We start from the raw sequence: 21,047 nt of genomic DNA on the forward strand, positions 1-21,047 counted from the left end.
AATTCAAATAATTTTTTTTTGGTGTAGTTTTTGTTACATATTTTAATTATATGAAATATATAATTGTAGTTGGTTAAGATGATGGAACACAACAATGATTCCATTGAGCTTCAATCAAATTCTAACTAAGCTTATGTTGAGTTGAGGTAAATTTAGTAAATTTGTCGGCAGATCATTGCTTAAAAACAAAAACTATGATTAACATCCTAATGATAAAGATCAAATTTGAAGAGTTGAAGTTTGGGTTAAAACTAAAATAAAAAATAAAAATTTCGAGGTAAAAATTTAATTTTTAAGGATTATATTTGCATTTAAAAAAATGGAGAAAACATGGTGGCTTGGTAGTTCTGCCATTGAACATATATTCAAAAAGGACATTGTCCACCAATTAACCATAATTTTTTAAAAACGCAATTTGAAAAAACAAGACGTCGTTTTAATCCAGCATGGTTTAAAAATATGCTGATTGGTTGCTTATTTATTTTGTTACTTATATTTTTTATATTTTTTTAATTAATTTGTATTTTTAATCTTGACCTCTTTGAACTAAAATTCAGGCTCCTCCACTGTATAAAGCCCCTTATATATAGTATTATGTGTGATTGAATATAGAGTCTAATTCTCAAAATGGCATTAGTGCTTAGGTTTTGATCACCTTCCCACCTTCTAACTCTTTTTTTTGGGCATCCTCTTTAGCGCCACCTGTCTTTTCGAAGAATCTAATAACTATACCTTTTTCAAATCTTCCTCTTTCACACATTGTTTCAAGCCTGTAATTCTATTAATCGAGACCTAGAATGACGTCCTATCCAAAGCCATCCCATCGGAATTGCCATGCGCCGCTTGAAGGATCTGCCTGTTTTGCCACATGCTGCCGCATTCGAACAATTGTTTGGTGGATGCACCATTCAACAAATCCACTTACGACCGTTCTAGCATTGCCTAGATCATTATCTGCTCCACACTCCACTCATTTTGTTGTTATACTTTGCATTCTTTGTTACCTAAATGGGACATTATTTCACAGTCTACACTTATCCTCACAGTCTACTCTTTAGCTGAATGTTTATATTAATGTTGTTTGGATTGATGACCCAACAAATTGTCCCTCTACTACTGGTTACTATTTTATACTTGACATATCTCTTATCTCTTTGTGAAGCAAGATATAGATTGTTGTTGCTCACTCTAGCACTGAGTTAGAATATTATGCTCTAGCTGACAACAACTTGGACTTGGAGCTTCTTCAGTTACGATGACTATTACAAGATATTGGTATCTCTCTTTCTTATGTTACTCATGTATATTGTGACACCAAGAATAGTTATTGTTCATGCACCATTTTTCAAAAAAAAAAAAAAATCAAAACATTCTAACTTTTTTTACTTTTTATATTACATCATTTACTTTTTATTACTATTAAAATAAAATAAAAAATACTATTAAACAATTTTTTTTTATATATAAAAAAATTTAAACTTTATATCACATCAATAATTTTCTACTACAATAATAATAATAAAAAAAAATTAGGAAAAAATTAAAAAAATTAAAAAAAAAAAAACACAAACCCACTTGCCTAAAAAGGCCAAAACAAGTGAGTAATTATTGACTTTGAGGATATAAAGGATACATTAGAGAAGAAGGTTGTGATGAGAGAGTAGCGTATATTCCATTTTATCGGAGAAGGATCCTCTCCATTTCAAAAGAAATGGAGAGGAGAAGGTCCTCCTTTCTACAAAGGTAGAATAATCCCAAAAAAAAAATGACCATTCTACCCTTGTAAAATAAAGAATCGACTTCTCTCCATTACAAAGGAATACAGAGGATCCGGATGCCATTCTTTCCTCTTTGATTTTGACTTAGGTCCTTTCGGAGTTCCTTTCATTCATGAGCAGGGACCAGTTTGCCACCAGCTCATACTTATCTTTTATTAACCTCTTCTACTCACAACATTACTTCTGACTTTCTCATTCAATGCTCACTCAAGCAAAAATAAATTTAAAAAAAAAAAAAAGTGGGGGCGGTGGGGTGGGGGTGGCCAACGGTTCGTAGTTATCAGTTTTGACGATTGAATCAGTCCTAAAGAAAGAAACAAAAGGCCAAAAAAAAAAAAATAATAAAAGAAGGAAGAATTATTAGAAGTATATCGTGATTCTCGTGCTACATTTTTCGTTCGCAAACAAAAACATCACAGGGCCCACCGAGTAATTTACTACTCAGTAACTCAGAATTGGCATTTTGGAAAATATGGTTGATAAGTTTTAACAAGATTTATATATTTAATGTCAAATTATGAAGTTATGATTAAATGATTTAACACGTTTAATTAAATGAATCGGATTAAAATATATCCATGTCTCGACATAATTTAACTTTGACACGAGACATAAAGACAAACAATATTTGACACGACTTTTAACTCGACACGCAAATACAAATTGCCAGACTGTTGAGATCCAAGTTGTTGCTTATAATAGCACTTCTCTCTACTAGACTTGTATTAAAAATGTAAGTGGTTTAAAAGAAAGTATTGATGGCAGATTTTCTTGATAATGTTGAAAAGGATTGGGAAAGGAAATGGTCCGGGGAAACGACAAAAGTCTAACACGTCGTCAACATCTTCAATCAATTTTGCAACCAAAAACTTCTAGAATCTGTGTTACGTCCTAAATTGTGGGTCATTTAAAAAATTTGCTGGAATCACCGAATCACTTTGGTCCCCCCAATTGGCTAAGACAGTGGTCAATTGGTTGGCACCAAAAGGATAGGTTGACCCACTCATATAAAACACAATACAATCAATTAACCTCATCGGAGATGGCGGTTTGCGTGGAAGAATTAGTCAAAATTCGCTTATCAGGCGGCTACATCAGATGGGCATGTGGCTGAGCTTCATCGAATTAATTGTAGAATTCTGTCCAACCACGGACTCTTGACATTACTGATTTTATTAAAAATTTATGTGCATCTAATATGAGTTTTTAATAAAATTTATTCTAATTTTGTTCTTACTATTTAAAAAAACATGTGCATATCACATGTTTAAGGAGCACATATTATTTTTATAAATTAAGTTGAAGGAAATTTATCCAGTTTGGAAGAAAACTTTGTCCTTAAAAAAAAGGGTTTAATGCCTTTTCAGTACTTAAGTCTTAACGAATTTATTTTTTTCAACCTAAATTTCATTTTATATCATAAATAATACATCGGTTTTAGTTAAATACGGTAATAGTACCTCCATCCACCTTCTGCTAATAAAACTAATGGATTTCAAAGTCAAACCAATTACAACGTGTCACGTGTTATATGACCCAACAAAAAATTTAAAAACTTTTAAAATGAAAATAAAATAGAAAAATAAAAAGGTGTTTTAAAAAAATTGAGGACCGACTCGAGCCACTTGGAGGTGGTTTGACCACTTCCATATCGGCTATGGGGGTGGCTGGTTGTGGGAATGGTTCGGCCAACCCCTAATAGCACTCATTTCGGACAAAAATAGGGATAGCCAGCCACCCCAGTGGTTTTGGCTACCCCAAACCGGTTAGTTTGGGAGTCATCAAACCAATTTCATAACCTTTTAAGAGTGGCCGAACCACCCCTTTTTACTTGCATGACCTTCTCTTTCAGTGCAGACTCTGTCGGTATGAGTGAAGTGATATATTTGGAAGCAGTAGACATATATCACTTGATATATTGAAGAATAATTTGGAACGCAGACATATTTGAGTTGATAGCCAGCATGGATGGCCCTCGATCGGAGCTTATAAACGAAATAAGCAGTCCCCATGTCTTCCATTTGAGACCCAATCTCACGTTTCCTCGCCTTCTTTTCTTGTTTGTTTCTATCTTGTGGTCCTTTGCTCTTGGATTACGCATGTGACCTTATTATAAAACAATTGGATTTGGAGGCATGCATGCAGCAGACTTAATTAGTCCTCCTCTAATACATTATACTAATTTCGTTAGATCAATACAAAGCATAATCCCAATTTTGTGGTACGTAAAGAGAAATTCTATATAAAATAAAAAAATAAATTGGATCACGTTTGGTATATAGGAATAGACTAAAAAATGAATAACTATTTCTCTAAAAATAATAATAATAATAATAAAAGGTAAGCTATTTCACGACCAAATCTACACGTATTAGTATATTACAAAGATACTCTTTCACAAATATTGTACAACATCGCAGCTAAGAGTTACAAATATACTCTTTCACAAGTTCTAGGACACACTTAAGCCAAAATCCAAGCTTTCTAATTAACCTAAAGTCAACTCTAACTTCTAACAACACATGCGAACAGCACCTAATAAACAACCTAATCATGAAACAAAACGAAAATAGTACGAGGAAAGAGCAAAGAGACTATTACTTCCTAGAAGTTGTTGGAAGCCTAGAAACCTTAAAAGATCCTTAATTTCTTCTCTCTCTCTGTGAAGGGTTTTGGAGTGGTTGTTGGAAGACTTTAAGGCGTCTAGGGTTCATTCTAGGCCAATAAATACTAATTAGGGTTTCCTTAATTTTATTTAATGTGGGGTATTACACATTGCATTCACGAGTCTTCGACAAGTGGTTCCAGCATTTTTTAACCCAAAGGGCATTACTATGTAACAATGAAGTCCTTGATTAATAATGAACGGGGTCTTCTCCATATTCGAATCATACATCTGTATTAGGTTATACCCTAGGAATGCATCCATAAAGTTAAGTAACTCATGCTCAGTAGTGGAGTCCACAAGTAGGTCTATTTTGAGAAAGGGAAACTATTCTTTAGGCACAGAGTGTTAGAAGATCAAGCAACAACTTGAGGAAGGGAAAGGCTCATACTTTCATCTTGCAATTGATGGGGTGTTCACCCATTTTGAGCAAGTGTGTGTGCCAACAAGCAGAAAACTGAGGAAGGAAATTATGGATGAAGCTCGCCGATCTCTATATACGATATTATATCTAGAGAGTACCAAAATGTATAAAGATCTGAAAGGATCATATTGATGGAACAATATAAAAAGAGAAGTATGTGGAGTAATGCCTAAATTGTCAGCAAGTTAAGCCACAACATCAGAGGTGGGCAAAAACGCTTAGGCCACTACTTGGGCCCAAGTGAAAATGGGATGAAATCTCGAAGGCCCACATGCAGTCTTCACTTCTGGATTCTATATTGATGCATTTTAATCAACGTCATGGCTGAGCAGATTTGTAGTGAATCTGTTTTTTGTAATGAATGAATAAATTTGCTAAAAAAGTCTCTAAACTTTCACAACTCTCAATTAATAACCTAATAATGGAAAATGGACTACAACGGTTGAGCCCAACTACCATATCAGATTTTTTACGTTATCCATTCCTTCAAAACATCTTGCCCACAAGGCATAGTGTCCAAACAAAAAGCCCATTGTTTTTTGTTAGAATTAAACAATAGTTGTCACGTGACGTCTTTTCAGTCCAATTTTTCTTTTGAGAAAATAATCTAGTATCATTCATTGATAATAACAGAGCCAAAGGCCCAACAAAACAAGAGCTAAACGCTCTAAATTGACCAAATCGGAAATACATTGAGGTGTTTCTTCAATCCAAATTCTGTCCAAACAGTTTCTTGCCTCCTCCTTAGCAAGTGTATGTGCCGCCATATTAGCTTCTTATTTGACATGACACACGTCCCAATTAGGAAAAAATTTTAAAACACTCTTCGCATCATCTATATCTGCCCGTAACCAAGTCTTTTCAGTCCAATTAAGTTAACATAAAATGCTAATAAATGGGGCAAACTAAATTGCGTGGTCGATTGTCATTTTTATTTTATTTTTTAATTATAAGTAAGAAGGCCAACCTCCATACCTGAAGGCTGAAAGGGTGGGGGCATGTGTTTTCAAACTTTTTCTATACGAAGGCATGAGAAGTTTCATAAAAAGTGTTTTGTTTTTTATAAGAGTTAAATACTTAATACCCCTAAGGTTTAGGAACTTTATTTTTACTCCCTTAGGGTTTTATTTTTATTACAGACCCCCTGGGGTTTTGATAAAGGACCAACTTAGTACATCCGTTAGTTGATCGTTAAGACTGACACGTGGACCAATCAGATGTTGACACGTGACACCTATTTAAAAAAAAATTTTAATTAAAAAAAAAAGTATTAAAAAAAAAAAAAAAGGAAAAAGGAAAAAAATTGGAGCCACCCCCAAATGGCCAAGAGCCACCCCCAATTTTTTTCCTTTTCTTTTTTCTTTTTTTTGTTTAATTTAAAAAATAAATAAATAGGTGTCACGTGTCAACATCTGATTGGTCCACGTGTCAGTCTTAACGGTCAACTAACGGATGGACTAAGTTGGTCTTTTATCAAAATCACATGGAGGGTCCTGTGATAAAAATAAAACCCCAAAAGTATTAGGTATTTAACCATTTTTATAAAGTAATTTTGAATTTATTTTGAACGGTGGCTATCACCGATCACCTATGACAACCTGTTTGATAACTATTATCTTAATAGTATTTTTCAATGTTTAAAAAATTGGCCAAAGGGGCACACAAATTTTCCAATTTCAAAATTAAAACATATGGATATAAATATCTCTTCAGTCCTCACTCAACTCTCCCCGTCAACAATCCCCCTCCCCATACTCTTCTCCGGTTCTCTTTATTATTATTATTATTATTATTTTCCAAATTATTCAGGCTCTAGAAACGATAATAGGGATCCTACATCTAAAATCTCACTTTCTTATTTCCTAAACAAAAGTAATGATATAAATATGACACGGATTTAAATGAATTATCTAGCCTTTTATGTTTACAAAAGCCTCGACGCAATTCTAGACAAATACTTTTATTAAAAAAATGGTAGTGTTAAGGTATTTGATTAAATGATTAAAATTATTCATTGTGTTACTTTAATATAGCAAAAACATAAATTTAGTACCTCTCATACCAAAACAGGATTTGATTTACGCACATGCCTTAGCTTTTGAGTCTGGCATATTCTTCTTTCGGTGGTTGAATACGCTTTATTTTTTTAATTAAATTGGGAAAGGAGAATAAGTGATCAAAAAACTAAAAAGGGGTGGACTCAGCTACAACAAACCCCAAAACGAAATATAACAATGTAAGTAAACGAACCAAAGAAAGAAATGGGCCAAATAAATAGTTCAGTCCTCTCAAAGGGACCGCATAAAACGGTTTTAAAGGCAAAAATAGCACAAGAATAATCATAAACCTTAAGAGGTTCATAAATCCTAATTATATGTGTAAGAACTTCAAAATGTCCAAACCTATATGTACCCTCAACAGAGAACACTATCAACAACTCGAAGGAAGTCGATACAGAAAAAGCACAGGTAAGATCCGGATATAGAATACTCTATTAGAGCGATTCCTCCGATATTTACAATCTAAGGGTTGTTTGGTGAAGGAGTTGGGGTCTCCTTTATTATTGTTCATCACAATTTCTCAAAAAAATCAACATCAAAATATTCTAACTTTTCACTTTTTATATCATATCATTTACTTTTTATTATTATTTAAATCAAAAAAATCACTACAAAATAAAACTTTTTCACTTTTTCATACTACTTTTTTTACTTTTTTTATATCAAATATATATATATTTTTTTTGTCACATCAATCTACATCGACGACTACTGTGTCTAAGCCAAAGCCTTTACCAAACACACCCTAAGTGCCTCACACACTAAAAAAAAAAAACCAAAGATACTAAAAGAGAGAGCTATTTGGTTTACACACACTTGCTGCAAGTAGATCCACATACAATCTTTGAATCTACTTCACTAAAAAATCAATGACATCCTCACCAAGATCAACATTGGGTTGTAATAGAGCTTGTTATAACCCAACGAAGCATTAGCCATATTTACATTTTGCCCAAAAAAAGATTAGTCAAATCCCCAATAATCATTTATAAAACTTGATTTCTTGACAATTCACCCACACAATTTGAAACAGAAACAGATATATAATAGAAAATAAACTAGTTTTTCTTACACTAAAAGACTATTTTATGTCAAAACATGTGTTTTGGTGTTCCTATAAGCACTTGCAGTGCAATTTTTTTATTCTGTTCTGTGCACTTCTAAAAAATAAATAAATATAAAAATAACTAAAAGTGGGCAACGATGGGGTGGCAGCATTTAATTGGTTAGAAATGCACAGACACCAGTAGCGGAGACACTGTAACACTGTGGAGTTATCACAGAGTCAACCAATTTCCAATTCTAAATCCCGACACTTTCCACCCAGAAACACAGGAACAGAGACAGAGCAATTCAAATGGCGGCTACAACCTCATCGAACCTCATGTTTACAAAACCTCTAAACAAAAGCAGACCACTTTCAACTTGCTCTCTCTCATGGAGGCTCACGCTTTCCTCCCCATTCGCCGTTTTCCCTCTTTGCAGCCGCCCCAGAAATGCAAAGTCCTTCCTAGTAGTGGCCATGATGGACGCCAAGCCCACAGTCCTCGTTGCCGAAAAGCTCGGCGACGCGGGTATCCAACTCTTGAAGAAATTCGCCAACGTGGACTGCTCCTACAACCTGAGCCCCGAGGAGCTCTGCACCAAGATCTCTCTCTGCGACGCCTTGATTGTCCGGAGTGGCACCAAGGTCACACGCGAGGTGTTCGAGTCGTCGGGTGGCCGACTCAAGGTGGTGGGTCGTGCCGGTGTTGGAATCGATAATGTTGATTTGTCGGCAGCCACGGAACACGGGTGCCTCGTGGTTAATGCGCCCACCGCCAATACAATTGCGGCCGCGGAGCATGGGATTGCTTTGCTTACTGCTATGGCACGTAATATCGCTCAAGCTGATGCCTCCATAAAAGCTGGTTTGTGTTGATTCTTCTTGAATTTCTTGGTTTCTAGAGGTTCAGTTTTCCTATGTTAAATGGAATATTTAATTGAAATTGAGAGAATTCGACGGATTCAAGGTTAAATCTTATTACCTTTAGTTCTAATACCATATTAAATTATTAGTTATCCTAAAACTTTAAGCCGATAGAAAAAAGTAAATTTAATCACTTAATCATTATTTTAACATCCTCATTTAGGCATTCACTCGAGCGGTTCGTGTGCTTTACGAATTCTAACTTGTCTTTTTCATTGAACTATTGAATTTTATGTAATGGTTTTTGTTGCTTAGTTGAACCTGGTATTAGTATGACTGTTAAAATGCGGAGTCAGTTAACGGCTTATTCCCGGACGACATGTTCTATTTTTGAGTTAATTTTACTTGCATTCTTCTAGCAATAAATTTCGAATGCTTGTACATGGATAGAATGAATAGTGGTTAGATTAAAGAGAAGTGTGATAAGCACATGATAGTCTCTTTGCTTCCTAATTTACTGAAAAAGCTTGTGGGAAATCTGTTGTTATGACCATCTTTGTGACCATTGTTAAATATCTCAACTAATTACTTGAAGTGATTCCAATTTCAATTTATGTATGTTAATCTGGGGTATGAATCTTATTAACACATGTTCTTAACTCAACTAAGTCTCATCCATGGCTTTGTGTTGCTTAAAAAATGCCGGAACTCTTATTTTGTAGTGAAATTTGGTGTCTAGGGAAACAAAGGAATGATTTAAAGCATGGAAATGTGATGATTTCAGAAGAGCAGATTTTAAAAAGAATTGATTGGGAGATTCAAACTCGAGTGGTGGGAGCTGGGAAGATTAAGAATTCGACTGTTAATAAAGCTATATGTTGCAGATGGGGATTTCAAGATCGTATACTCTGTAAATAAATTTTGGTTTTGTGTTTATAAATTTGTTGTGGAGTTGCTTCTGATGTAGAAGGTGTTTAAAGTGTGGGTCTATAAGGGTTAGTAGAATTTGATTGTAATTGGTAGTTGGTAGTTGGCTGAGTTGATTGATTGAATCAATAGTTGGTTTTGTATGTAATCTGGCTGGTAGACGTTGAGTTGAGCTGATGATTTTGCAGCAGAGTTTCCAGTTAAATCTAGAGTGTGTTTGTAGACTGTTTTGCTGTTGTCAGTAAAATGATGCTTATTCGTCCAAAAAACAAATTTGATGTCTAGGGAAGTGGCTGAGAAATAAATATGTTGGGGTGTCGCTGGTGGGAAAAATCCTTGCCATTATGGGGTTCGGAAAGGTTGGATCAGAAGTTGCTCGGCGTGCCAAGGGACTTGGCATGCAAGTGATTGCTCATGATCCATATGCCCCTGCGGACCGTGCCAGTGCAATTGGCGTAGAGTTGGTGACCTTTGATGAAGCCTTATCAATTGCAGATTTTATCTCCATGCACATGCCTCTTACTCCTGCTACCTCAAAAATGTTCAATGATGATTCTTTCTCTAAGATGAAAAAGGGAGTTCGAATTGTCAATGTTGCTCGTGGCGGTGTGATTGATGAGGAGGCTCTAATTAGGGCCCTGGATTCTGGTATTGTTGCTCAGGTACTTATCCCTTGTTAAATACCTTTGTCTCAGTTTATATGACCACACAGCGAAGAGTTGGCAAATTATATCTTCTTGCAGGCAGCACTTGATGTGTTTATAGAAGAGCCTCCACCGAGTGAGAGTAAGTTGGTCCAGCATGAAAATGTTACTGTAACTCCTCATCTTGGTGCTAGCACTATGGAAGCTCAGGTGTGTTTGATTTTCTACTCTGGTTGTTGCTCATATTATTCATTTTGTTCATAATTATCTAGTTCTACATTGCTGGTTATTGGAATCAGGAAGGTGTGGCTGTTGAAGTAGCTGAAGCTGTTGTTGGGGCATTGAAAGGGGAGCTTGCTGCTACTGCTGTGAATGCGCCCATGGTTCCTGCTGAGGTATTAAGCCCAAATATCTGCCTATTGTCTTAAAACCGTGGTGGATGATTGACTGCTAATCTGTCTATTGGTGGACCTAAATCTGCTGTTAATCCTGTCACAAAAGGCTGCTTCCGGGCAGAGCAATGTTTTGAATTTATCATGTACATGTCAATCTGAGCTGAAATTTCAGGCATTACTGCATATAATAGGCAAGAACATGATTTATCACATGTTTATGTACATTTGTTGACAAACACATACTTTTCTTCTTTGATGACAGGTTTTATCAGCACTTGCACCATTTGTTGCATTGGCAGAAAAGCTTGGCAGGCTAGCTGTGCAACTGGTTGCAGGTGGTGGTGGTGTGAAGGCAGTGAAGGTTACATATGCTTCTGCTAGAGGTCCAGATGATCTTGATACCCGGCTGCTCCGTGCTATGGTTACCAAGGGTCTGATTGAGCCCATCTCCAGTGTTTTTGTGAACTTGGTGAATGCTGACTTCACTGCAAAACAGAGGGGACTAAGAATAACAGAAGAGCGAATTGTGTTGGACGGCTCACCGGAGAATCCACTTGAGTTCATCCAGGTTCATATTGCCAATGTAGAATCAAAATTTGCCAGTGCAATTGCGGAGTCCGGTGAGATTACAGTTGAGGGAAGGGTGAAGGACGGGAAACCTCATTTGACAAAGGTGGGATCATTCAGAGTTGATGTGAGCCTGGAAGGCAGCCTTATTCTGTGCAGGCAGGTTGATCAACCTGGTATAATTGGAAAGGTAGGGAGCATCTTGGCTGGGGATAATGTAAATGTGAGCTTCATGAGTGTTGGAAGGACTGCCCCTAAAAAGCAAGCAGTCATGACCATTGGCGTGGATGAAGAACCAAGCCTGGAAGCTCTGAAGAAAATTGGGGCTATTCCTGCCATTGAAGAGTTTGTTCTCCTCAAGTTGTAGCTTTTAGCCAATATCATAGTTTTCTTGTAATTGTGTCTGCTGAAGACAGTTGGGATAGATTCTCTTTCAATCAAATTGGCTTTTTTTATATCTGTAGATGCATGCCTCTGGTTATTATCTTAGAGCTCATTGAATTTATAGAATGCTTGGATGATAAGTAAACCCTTTAGTTTTTGTTAGGTTGCGTTTGGTTTAACAGTTAGAAAAAAATAGAGAAAATAGAAAAATAGTAATTTTAAAATCAAAACAGACAAAAAAAAAATGTAAAGAAATAATATTTTAATAATATAAAATAATGTTAAAAAAATTATTGTGAAATATATTTTTATAAAAAATTAAAAAGTAATTTTATTTTTTATACTTAATTACAAAAAATCAAAGCGATCAGCTGCTAGTGCTCATCTGCCGTCTTAAAGACCCAACTGGATAAGCCCCAACTCGATACAGCTGTAAAACACTACACCCTGAACATTCTCTACGGCTGCCAAGTGTCCTTTTACTTTAGCTGAGTGGTCAGCTGCATCTCCACGTAGCCCTGTCTCTTCCTCTTTAATTACTCTACCTTCCTGAAGCTTCATCTCCTTTACAAGTCTAGAAGAAACCTGCTCTTTACCATCTACAAGCTTCCTTCAATCCAGCCGTGACAACAGGGTTGCAGTTGCATATCCATTGGGAACTCCTGCAAGATGAACAGATCAAAGGTATTGAATTCAACCTATTTCTCCATAACCTTAATTTTGGTAAATTTGGATCATTTTTCAGTCTCCATTTTGTGTTCTATTGTGTTGGCGTAGGGAAGTGAAGAATCCAACGAACAAGGCGCAGTAGAAACGAAGGTGGTGGAGACAGTAGATTATCGGTCATCGGCCGGGCATGACGAAGAAGAACCCACCAAAGAGAAAGTCCAGGTGGTTCATCTTACTCGTGACAAGGATCGTTCCAGCGTCGGAAGTGAAGAATCCAACGAACAAGGCGCAGTAGAAACGAAGGTGGTGGAGACAGTAGATTATCGGTCATCGGCCGGGCATGACGAAGAAGAACCCACCAAAGAGAAAGTCCAGGTGGTTCATCTTACTCGTGACAAGGATCATTCCAGCGTCGGAGGTGGCGCGTTAGCTGGTTCAGCTGCTGCGGTGGCGAATACCGTTCGATCTGCCAAGGATGCCGTTTTGGGCGGTGGAAAAGACGACACCAAAAAATGAGACTAGCAACAGGAAATATAAATAAAGCAAATTTTCAATTATGTAATGTTCTAGCTAGACTTCGCAGGTTATTCCTTGGACTGCTACGTAATGTTCTTAGCAACAATACACTAGACCAGCGGTCTGTGTCTTGTCTGACTAGTGATTTTGTGAACAATCTTCAGTTAAGTTTTATGGGAAAGTTTGTAATAAATCCAGGCAACATGTGAAAACTGATAATATCTCAAAATGTTATTTTTTTATTTTATTTATTTATTTTTTTGCATTTTTAACTCTTTATGTTATAAATCCTCAATTTCTCCCAATTTTAAGGAAGTATTTTTCTACACTTCGTTGGAAGAAGTTTTTTTAATTCGATATGTGTCATTTTTTTTTAATAATATGTGAGATGAACATGAATTTTTAATATTATTTATTTTAATTTTGTCTATGTTATATATATATATATATATATATGCATTTTACATATTTAAATGACATATAGAGGTGTTAGACAAGCAAGTCGTGTTCGACTCGATTATTAAATGAGATATTTCATAAACAAAAATACTGCCTCGAATATTAAACGAGGTAAGTTCAACTCGGTTAAGTTCGTGAACAGTTCGTATAAAGTTTGTATTGGTAATTGTTCATCTTAATTGATGATTTTTTTTTTCTTAGTAGCATCATTTTATTATAAAATGATGCATATTCTCTCTTTAAAACCAAGTGTTTTGTTGTCTTGACTCATGTTCCATACTCGACTAATCAGGCTAAGTAAATACTCATATGCAAGCTGGTTTCTTGAACCGTTTCAGACTACTTGAAGTTTAAATTTATAATAAAAAAATAAATTAAATATAAGAGCGCAGCTTGCAAGTTGATTCGGTTCGACTTATTATGAACTCGAGTTCAGATTCGGTTTTTTAGCTTGTCTTTAAGCTCGGATTGAGTTCAAGTAAAATTTAAACGAATCAAACATAAATAAGGGAAGTTCGCTCAAACTCGGCTCGTTTACAGACCTACACATGTCAATTTTTATAGACTGAATTGAAAGAACATCCTCCATCCTATTTTAGAAGAATACTGTCTGTTTTTTTAACATCTGCCAATCGCACCGTTTTGCCCAATCTTATGCTCTGTTCACCATGTTTTAAGGTCCAAGAGCCAATATCGTCCAGTTTATTGATTCCCTCATCTACTGATTCTTCTCTTGTTCTGCGGACGGACCATACAGCTCCTTTTGTGAGATCATTATTCATTGGTGTTTGAAACTCCTACAAGACTACATGGATCTGTCAACAATCATCGCTGTGAACATGTTAAATCCTATAGGTAGCATCAGCAAAGATTTCAAATTGGATGACACCTTAACTACTGGTACTCCTCTGGTTAGTCCCTATAATGCCTCACCATTGAGAGAAATTTCAAATTAGTAAGGCTAACTATAGCAATCTCCAAGACGGATCACCAGAAACAGGACAAAATGACTTTATCAACCAATTCCTAAACGCTAGTCCTCCATATTTCCACAGGGTTACCACTAATCGAGTAAGTACATCCTTTTGGGCCTAGTTTTTTGTCCACACTTCACCTTCTAGTGAACAACGCACCTCACTTCCTAGTGGGTGATGTGCACACTATTCACATGGCACCGTGCACACTATTCACAAGTCACCACTATTCACAAGTCACCGTACCAACAATGAAGACGACACCTTTTAAAAGGTGACGTTCACTCTTTATAAGTCACCTTTTAAATGTCACATTTTAGTGACATTTTTACTATTCAAATGTCATCAACTCGGATTTCAATCTTTATAATTAAAATCTTTTTTAAAAAGTCACTATTTGAACATCACTAGTTGAATAATGATGTTTTTTGGGCCAATTATGTCATTATTCAAATTTCATTAATCCTGGTTTTTTTTTAGTGCCATCTAGCGGTAACTATGGCTTGTTCTAGGAGTGTCAACCCAGTTCGGTTTTCTGGTTTTTGGCCAAAACTGGAACCGGAACCAGGGTACCCCGGTTCTCGGTTTTGGGAAACCGGAACCGGGACCCCCGGGGTCCCGGTTCCCGGCCGGTTCCGGTTTTATCCGGTTCGGTAACCAGTTTTTTTAAAAAATTAGTGTTTGGGGCTTATTTTAGGTATTGGGCCTAAAATAAGCCCATTATTTTTTTCATAAGTTAACTCATTTAAAAAAAAAAGCTATTAATCTTTTTGTCTAAATTAAATAGGCTTTATTGTAATTGTTCCAAATAATTAAAAAATAAACCTAAAAAAGCATAAAATCCTAAAAAAATCAATGTTTTTGCCTATATGAGCCTTAGAAATAAAAATTCAAATTTTTTAAAATACCCTAAAAATCATTTTAAAACCTTCAAAACCAGAAAAGTGAGAAACCTAATTGCCCAAGGTCCTAAACGCTGCGTAAAAGACTAAAAGAATTTATATATATAATAAAATAAGACCTGGTTCCGGTTTTCCCGGTTTTTACCGAGTGCCAAAAACCGGGACCGGAACCGGGGTCCCGGTTTTTTTTTTTTTTTGGCAACCAGAACCGGAACCGGTCCCCGGTTTCCTGGTTTCCAGTTTTCCGGTTTCCCGGTTTTCCGGTCCCGGTTATTTTTGACACCCCTAGCTTGTTCAATTCTGTGAAGGGCCTGGACACTCTTATGAAGACCTGAGCAAGAGAGAGAGAGAGAGAGAGAGAGAGAGGGAGAGTGAGACTCACTGCAAATGGGAAGCATTCTAGGCTGTTCATTCTCTACAGTCTCAAATGCAGCAAACTTGTTGCATTTGGAAGATGACCCACAGTCTTCAAGACTTTGGTGCTGCTTCTACTCAAACGAGAGAAAGAATTAGACCATATTTACCAAACAAGGAAAAAAAAAATTATAACATCACAGAATACTTCAATTTTTTTTTTTTTTTTCTTGACTAGGAGAATTCTAAAAGGTTAAACTGTATACCAAAATAAATTGAGATGAAAAAGATTCATGGAAAGACAATTAGAAACGAGATCAAATCATAATGAAAGAACAATGTTCCTTGATCTCTTAAGAAACAAGGAAATGCTGCTATGTTTAAAAGAACTATTATTTTGCTAACACAAGTTATTATTCTCTGTAGGTGCTTTTATGCTATGGGACATACACAAATTTGGAGCTTCTTGAACACTATGACTTTCTAGTAAACGATAATTCTAACCATAAAGTTTTTATTCCCTTGTAACCAAAAATTTATTCATCTAGTTCATAGCCAAATGAGTCGTTGTATATTCATCAAAACAAAAGACTATTAGGCTTTGCGATTATGGACAACATTTCCTATGTTTTAAAACATGAAAAAAGAGGTGAACAGAGCATAAGATTCAATTTTTTACTTCTTGAGACAAAACGGTGCGTATTGGATTGGATTGACAGAGTTAAAAAATTGAGAGAAAATATAAAAGAAGGATTTATAACACCTTTTCAATGAACCTAATGAGTTAAAAGTAATAAAAGTAAATAAAAATAAAAATTAAGGATGTTAATAATTTTCACGTATTGACTAAGGAATTTATTTGAAACTTTCCTCAATTAAGTTTATTCATGAAAAGTTGGAAATAAATAAATAAAGTACTTCTCTTTTTCTCTGTGCTACCTTGTGTTGTACGTCTGGAAAGGTTTGTTCTTATTATAATTACCATAAGTACTTTTAATTATTATTATTATTATTATTTTTGAGAAAATAAGTACTTTTAATTGGGATTATTATAATGGACAATGCGTATGTTATTGGGTCGTGCGTTGGAATTGCAGGCCTGTAATTGCTTGGATCATACCTCTCATTCAAAGAAAACCTTTAAGGCATGCATGGCCACGAGACAATCTCAAGAAAAGTTTAGATTTGACTTTGAAATGATCAGAATCATGACGATTAAGAGTAGGAAGATGGCTACATATAGTAGGAAATTACAGATTTTTTGCCATTTCTACGATCACAGATCAAACTTGGTACTCATAAAATTAAGATGATTCTGATCTGTGCGTGTGATTAAGCCAAGTGAAAAAAGAAGATTTGCAACGAAATAATGACTTTCAAAATAAAAGTATATACCAAAAGTCCATTTGAAGTTGATTAACGTTAAGATTGATCAAGGTTAATACATTATTAGTTTTACATTATTGATCTTAGGATCCTCTAGAATTCCTGTATTAAAATAAAAAGATTCGGATTTTTGTCATATCAGCATTTACTATCATATTTACTTTTAAAAATTCAATTAATAAAATATAGAAAATATGGTAAATACCAAGTTGGTAAAAATAAATACCTTAACGTCCTTAAGGCGTAGCTCAATTAGTTAGAGATCATATTTTATGAAGTGAAAGTCATTAGTTCGAATCTCTCTTAATTTTCCCTTCCCTTGTGCCGACATATAAGAATTTTAAGATTTTTTTTTTTTTTTAATTGTCTTGCCACTTACTAAGAGCCTGTTTGTGATTGCGTTTGAGGATCTTAAAAGTTCTCTTAACATTCAAAAAGCCTGTTTGAAGAAAAAGTTACTCGTTTGGTAAAAAAATAAAAAACGCTTTTAAGAGTCCAAAAAGCCTAAAAATAGCCAAAACGCACTTTTGGCAAAAGCTTAAAAATAAAACTTTTGCCCAAAAGCTCTTTTTGACTTAAAAACTCTATTTCTCAAACACAATCTCAAACATGCTCTAAGCAAATAAGTTTTATATGGGCTTTGTCACAATATTATAGATCTTAGTCTACTTATTGGCTAATCATGAAAATAAGAGCCTGTTTAGGATTGCGTTTGAGAAATAGAGCTTTTAAGTCAAAAAGCATTTTTTGGCAAAAACTTCATTTACCAAAAGTGCGTTTTGACCATTTTTAGACTTTTTGGACCCTTAAAAACACTTTCAGTATTTTTTTACCAAAATTATACTTTTTTCTTCAACAGACTTTTTCAGTGTTAAACGCACTTTTAGGCCCCTCAAATGCACACTCAAACAAGCCCTAAGTAATAGTAAAAGTCTTTCTTATATTCTTCTTATGTTCCTTCAAAATTGATATGGCTTTAAAATCACGGTTGTATTTGTGATAAATCACTATTGAATTTTGTTCTAATAATAAATTTAAAAACCAAGTGCATAAATTTCTGAAGAATATCAAAAATAAAAAATAAAAATTGAGAATGACTTCTAACGTTACTCCATTACTAATAGAAAGGCAAATGCTTAACGTAACATGCAGCACCAAAAGTTGTAACAGGCAAATTATATTCCATAAAATTCCTATTTGCTATGTCAGGTAATGGCGGTGACAACTCCTAAGAAAAACGAATAGGTTTTATAGAATTTGATTCCCAGAAAGATTCAGATTTTTGTCATGTCTACTAAAATTCTAAAATTGTTGTGTTCCTAGGAAAACGATTTCGTACTGTGTCTTTTCCACCAGCATTAGAACATGGAATAATAATAACTTTGTCGAAAATAGGTTTTATATGCATTATTGATCATCAAAATAAATGAAATAACTCTGAAAAAAGTTAATGACTTACGCTTTATGAGGCGTGGTTCATAGTCGATTAAACTACCCTTAAAAACTTTTAAGAGTAACATTATCTCTATTGTATAACTACTTTTGTCACTGATATTATTATTATATGAGAATATTATAGCTCATTAAATTAATTTAAATTTACGTTTTTATTTTATATCAATTAATTAATTAATTAATTAATATTATATCTAAAAATTTATGAATTAATTTTTTGTGTTAATATTCTGGTACAGCAAAAAACAAATACAAGAATAAACAAATTAACTTCGGTTAATCTGGAATCCAAGAAAAATAAAACTTTTCTAGACTAATTTCCTCCAAAATATCATAATAAGAACAAAAAATTGATGTTCAAAACATGCTCATGTATAGGATAGCTAGCTCTTAAAAATACTCTTTAAGAATAAGGAAACTAATAAAGAAAGAAAATGTTACAAATACTAACTAACCCCTATTTCTTCCCATATATATATATATATATATATATATATATATATATATATATATATATATATTTTCTTCTTATTTTGAGTGATATTAATTAAATATTTTTTTTTCTTCTTTTGAGTAATGTTAAGGGTGCATTTGAGATTGCGATTTCGCAAGAATCATTTGTGTTTTTAAAAGAAATCGCAAAATGCAAAGCGTTTGGCATGCAATTTAAAAAACGCATATTCTAAAAATGGAAAAGCAATTCGCAATTTTTATAAGCAGGCTAAGAGTACTTATTTGAAAATGCACGAATTTAAAGCAAAATCATGATTTCGCATAACAAATATTTGGCGCAATAAAAAAATTCCAAAAAAAGCTCACCTAATATATATATATATATATATATATATATATATATATATATATATATATATTACATGTCCACACAAGGAAAGGGGCAGAGGGATTCAAATTAGTGACATTCGTTTCATTAGGCGTGGTCCACATCCGATTGAGCTACCGGACCACCTATATGTTAAAAACATATCTTCTTTATTATATGTCTGTTTGTAATCTTTGTCTCAAAAAAATAATAATAATAATAATTAATGTCAATGTTATAATGTAGGCTTATAGACAAAAGTTAAAGGAGAATGCTATGTTTTTCTTTTAGTCTTTAAGTGAATATTATCTTCTAAAAAAGCAAAAAATAAAGTTGCTCTTATTTCTCTCACTTGATTTTTAGAAAATAATATCTACCTATGACTATGAGAACACCATAAAAACACTAGAAGAGGACATAACATTTCCCAAAGTTAAATCATATTTTTGTTTGCAAAGGTTTTAAAATTGAGGCTTATAGACAATATTAGTTATTTTACTGTTATAAACAAATGTTCTTATTGGTAATTTGTCCTTGAAACCACAATTATATGTTAATATTATCCAAACGTTCACTTGATAGAAAAAGTATTTTTTAACATGTTTTATCAAATGCTTGTTCGATTTTAAAACGTAGTGATTTCAAAAACACAATTTTTAAAAAAGTAATTTTTAAAATCATACTTATTAAAATCGTAATCACAAACCGACCATAAATAATTATTTAAGATATATTTAAAAAAGAAAAAAGAAAAGAAAGAGATATCAAGAGTCTAAACAAAAACCGAGCTAGCCGCCGTTCAGAATTCTTAAGCATTTTGAAAAGTGCATTTCAATGGTACTCACCACACTAATCCGCCATTGGACTGGTTCCGTTCATACCCTATCAAATGCTATCTTATGTGATCTCTTTCCAACAATACCCAGTGATCGGACTGAAGTGATCTACTTTATATTCAGCTTATTTTAATTAGATTATTATATAACTATCAAACATTTGAGATGATGTAACAATAAAAAATACTCTTTAATTTTTTTAAATAAATAAATAATTTTTATTGTCAATTCATCACATTTGTAATCGTCTATGTTGATAAGAAACATTGATTAAGAGATGAATTATTGGATAACATATTTGACAACGTGTTCCTTTCAAAGGTACTGTGATTGTTTAGTGGTGTTTGCTCTTCCTATCAAAGGCACCATCATTGTTTAGTGGCGTTGGGCTGTTCCCATCAAAGGCACCATTATTGTTTAATTAGTGGCCTTGACTCTTGAGCAACATAAATCAACATAAACTTAGTTTTCTATTTTTGGAGGTTAGGGGGCATGGCCCCTTGGTCCGTCCACTGTCTCATAAAAAGTTAAGATTTGAGTTTGGCATGTGAATCATGCATGATTAAGAGGTGTAAATTAAGATAAAACTTTGGTGCGTTAATGGTGACTCAATTGGGAAGGTTGGCAATTAAGAGAAAAAAGAAAAAAGAACTTGAGATTAACAAACAACATCACTACCAAAATGAAAAATGGCTATAGTAGAGGTTGAGTTTGATTGTGCTTTAACAAATTAAGAACATTCCTGCCAAATCATTGTTGGGACTTCACCTTGGACAATGCTGAAACCCGGTCGGAATCTCATCGAGACTTCCTCGAACACCACTAGGACTCAACTCAATCAAGACCTATTAAAAAATGGTCGGGACTCGCTCAAACCTAACTGAGCTATTGTCAAAACTTAGTTGGGATACTACTAGAACCTG

The 21,047-nt window shown here is 34.3% G+C and overlaps 2 protein-coding genes across 2 annotated transcripts; both read left to right on the plus strand.

The window, feature by feature from the left end:
• Positions 1-8,202: 8,202 nt before the first annotated feature.
• On the plus strand, positions 8,203-11,832 carry LOC132184954 (D-3-phosphoglycerate dehydrogenase 3, chloroplastic). Its single transcript, XM_059598751.2, has 5 exons — positions 8,203-8,837; positions 10,049-10,425; positions 10,507-10,617; positions 10,707-10,802; positions 11,065-11,832. The coding sequence occupies exons 1-5, from the start codon at positions 8,285-8,287 to the stop codon at positions 11,734-11,736; spliced, it is 1,809 nt and encodes a 602-aa protein (XP_059454734.2). The 5' UTR covers positions 8,203-8,284; the 3' UTR covers positions 11,737-11,832.
• Positions 11,833-12,276: 444 nt separating this feature from the next.
• Positions 12,277-13,189, plus strand: LOC132184510 (uncharacterized). The gene is made up of 2 exons (XM_059598164.2): positions 12,277-12,437; positions 12,531-13,189. The coding sequence occupies exons 1-2, from the start codon at positions 12,423-12,425 to the stop codon at positions 12,936-12,938; spliced, it is 423 nt and encodes a 140-aa protein (XP_059454147.1). The 5' UTR covers positions 12,277-12,422; the 3' UTR covers positions 12,939-13,189.
• The last annotated feature ends 7,858 nt before the right edge of the window (positions 13,190-21,047 follow it).

Source organism: Corylus avellana, chromosome 7 (assembly GCF_965113065.1).
Source record: "Corylus avellana chromosome 7, dhCorAvel1.hap1.2, whole genome shotgun sequence".
In the NCBI taxonomy this organism is placed as follows: domain Eukaryota; kingdom Viridiplantae; phylum Streptophyta; class Magnoliopsida; order Fagales; family Betulaceae; genus Corylus; species Corylus avellana.

Bases quoted from the DNA above. Each gene is read 5' to 3' on its own strand.
- LOC132184954 (XM_059598751.2), top strand. From the start codon at position 8,285: ATGGCGGCTACAACCTCATCGAACCTCATGTTTACAAAACCTCTAAAC. The intron at 10,426-10,506 runs GTACTTATCCCT...ATCTTCTTGCAG, and splicing joins ATTCTGGTATTGTTGCTCAG to GCAGCACTTGATGTGTTTAT. The intron at 10,618-10,706 runs GTGTGTTTGATT...TATTGGAATCAG, and splicing joins CTAGCACTATGGAAGCTCAG to GAAGGTGTGGCTGTTGAAGT.